This window comes from Columba livia, unplaced genomic scaffold, assembly GCF_036013475.1.
Source record: "Columba livia isolate bColLiv1 breed racing homer unplaced genomic scaffold, bColLiv1.pat.W.v2 Scaffold_134, whole genome shotgun sequence".
Lineage (NCBI taxonomy): Eukaryota > Metazoa > Chordata > Aves > Columbiformes > Columbidae > Columba > Columba livia.
The window spans coordinates 394248-396390 of record NW_027043030.1 but is presented as its reverse complement, the minus strand read 5'-3'; the positions used below and the strand labels follow the sequence as shown (position 1 = coordinate 396390).

At 53.7% G+C, this 2143-nt stretch overlaps 1 protein-coding gene across 1 annotated transcript; it reads left to right on the top strand.

Annotated features, from left to right (window-relative positions):
• Window positions 1-372: 372 nt before the first annotated feature.
• On the top strand, window positions 373-1702 carry LOC135577686 (olfactory receptor 14A16-like). The gene has a single exon (XM_065047807.1). The coding sequence runs from the start codon at window positions 373-375 to the stop codon at window positions 1312-1314; it is 942 nt and encodes a 313-aa protein (XP_064903879.1). The 3' UTR covers window positions 1315-1702.
• The last annotated feature ends 441 nt before the right edge of the window (window positions 1703-2143 follow it).

The following is a 2143-nucleotide window of genomic DNA, read 5'->3' as shown; positions in this document are numbered from 1 at the left end:
TGCAGAAACACCAAACCTCTCCAACTCAGTTTCTCAGGCCTGGGGGTACAGATGCTGACAGTCCCTTCTGCACCAGGAGCGGTTCCAGCTGACAAAGCTGAACCCCAGGACTGGCCCCTGACCACCCAATCACACAGGGTCAGGCTGACTCCTCAGGAGCCCCTGGGCAGAGACCCTGCTCTTCATTGCACACTCATCAAGCACCGACGAGGGCTCAGCCAGGACATTCTCCTGGAAAAAGAAAAGTGTCTCTTTGTGTGACAGGGTGGGAGGGTCTGTGGGAAATGGTTTTGATTATTCCCAGATAAGTCTCATCTAAACCTTCACTATCTTTTCCTCCTATGACAGATTTCCCATGACCATCAGCAGCAAATGTCCAACAGCAGCTCCATCACCCAGTTCCTCCTCCTGCCATTCACAGACACACGGGAGCTGCAGCTCTTGCACTTCTGGCTCTTCCTGGGCATCTACCTGGCTGCCCTCCTGGGCAACGGCCTCATCATCACCACCATAGCCTGGGACCAGCACCTCCACACCCCCATGTACTTCTTCCTGCTCAACCTCGCCCTCCTCGACCTGGGCTCCATCTCCATCACTGTCCCTAAATCCATGGCCAATTCCCTCTGGGATTCCAGGGCCATCTCTTACTTGGGATGTGCAACACAGCTCTTTTTGTTTCTCTTCTTGATTACAGCAGAATTTTATCTCCTCACAGTCATGTCCTACGACCGCTACGTTGCCATCTGCAAACCCCTGCACTACGGGACCCTCCTGGGCAGCAGAGCTTGTGTCCACATGGCAGCAGCTGCCTGGGCCACTGGGTTTCTCAATGCTCTGCTGCACACGGCCAATACATTTTCACTGCCCCTGTGCAAGGGCAATGCCCTGGGCCAGTTCTTCTGTGAAATCCCCCAGATCCTCAAGCTCTCCTGCTCACACTCCTACCTCAGGGAAATGGGGCTTCTTGTGGTCAGTGTCTGCTTAGGATTTGGGTGTTTTGTGTTCATTGTGGTGTCCTATGTGCAGATCTTGAGGGCCGTGCTGAGGATCCCCTCTGAGCAGGGACGGCACAAAGCCTTTTCCACCTGCCTCCCTCACCTGGCCGTGGTCTCTCTGTTCATCAGCACTGGCGTGTTTGCTGACCTGAAACCCTCATCCATCTCCTCCCCATCCCTGGATCTGGTGGTGTCAGTTCTGTACTCGGTGGTGCCTCCAGCAGTGAACCCCCTCATCTACAGCATGAGGAACAGGGAACTCAAGGAGTCTATAAGGAAAGTGATGACTCTTTGCTTTTCAAAAGCAGTAATGAAGTGACCTCCTGCTTCTGCATGTCACTTGTAATATAACGCAGTACTAGTTCAACCTGAGTTCTGTAGCTTTTGTGGGTTTTTTTGTTGTTTGTTTTTTTTCTCTTCGGTGTTTGTTTTACTTTCTTGTATTAATGCTATCCACAAGAAAAATTATTTGTCTTCTTATGGCTGTGTCCATATCTACCTGTCTGGCGTGTCCCATAGTCTTTGTGTAAATAAGGACCCATACTCTCCGTGTGTATAAAATGAAATAAAGGACCCCGCACTGACTTGTTTGCCCAGAATCCTCTCTCTGGGATCTCTGGGGCTGCAGGAGCCATGTCTGTGTGCTGAGGGGGACTGAGCAGGAGCCACCCTGAGCTGGGTCTTCCTCCCACCCTGACCAACGTGAATCTGCGGACTCACCCCATGGCCCTGGGCACCACAGCCCACTTGCTCTGCAGAGCAGCACCGCCAGGTCGGAGCTGTATGGAGCGTGAGAAGGGGGGCAGGAACAGCTGGTCAGGACAGCATAGCTCAGCTCTCTTGGGAAAGGGCTCTGTGGGGAGACGGGATGTTCCAGGAGAAGAGTGGGGAACTGTATGTGTGCAGGAAAGACATGGAAAGAGAAACCCTTTGCTGCAGGTGGCAGCTTGGGGCAGGTGGCCCTGGCACTGTGGCAGCAGGACCTTCCTGAGGATCCCCTAGGCCAAATGCCTCATGCTGTCCTGGGGAGCCAGTCTGGAGCTGGGTCTGGAGCTGCCTGTGCTGGAGACCCACTCAGCATGCCGGCTGGATGAACATTCTCGCTGTCCTTCATTCTCACTGGTCCCCACTGCTGTGGGACCAGTTCC

Excerpts from the sequence above, each read along its gene's own strand:
- LOC135577686 (XM_065047807.1), top strand. The coding sequence starts at position 373 with ATGTCCAACAGCAGCTCCATCACCCAGTTCCTCCTCCTGCCATTCACA.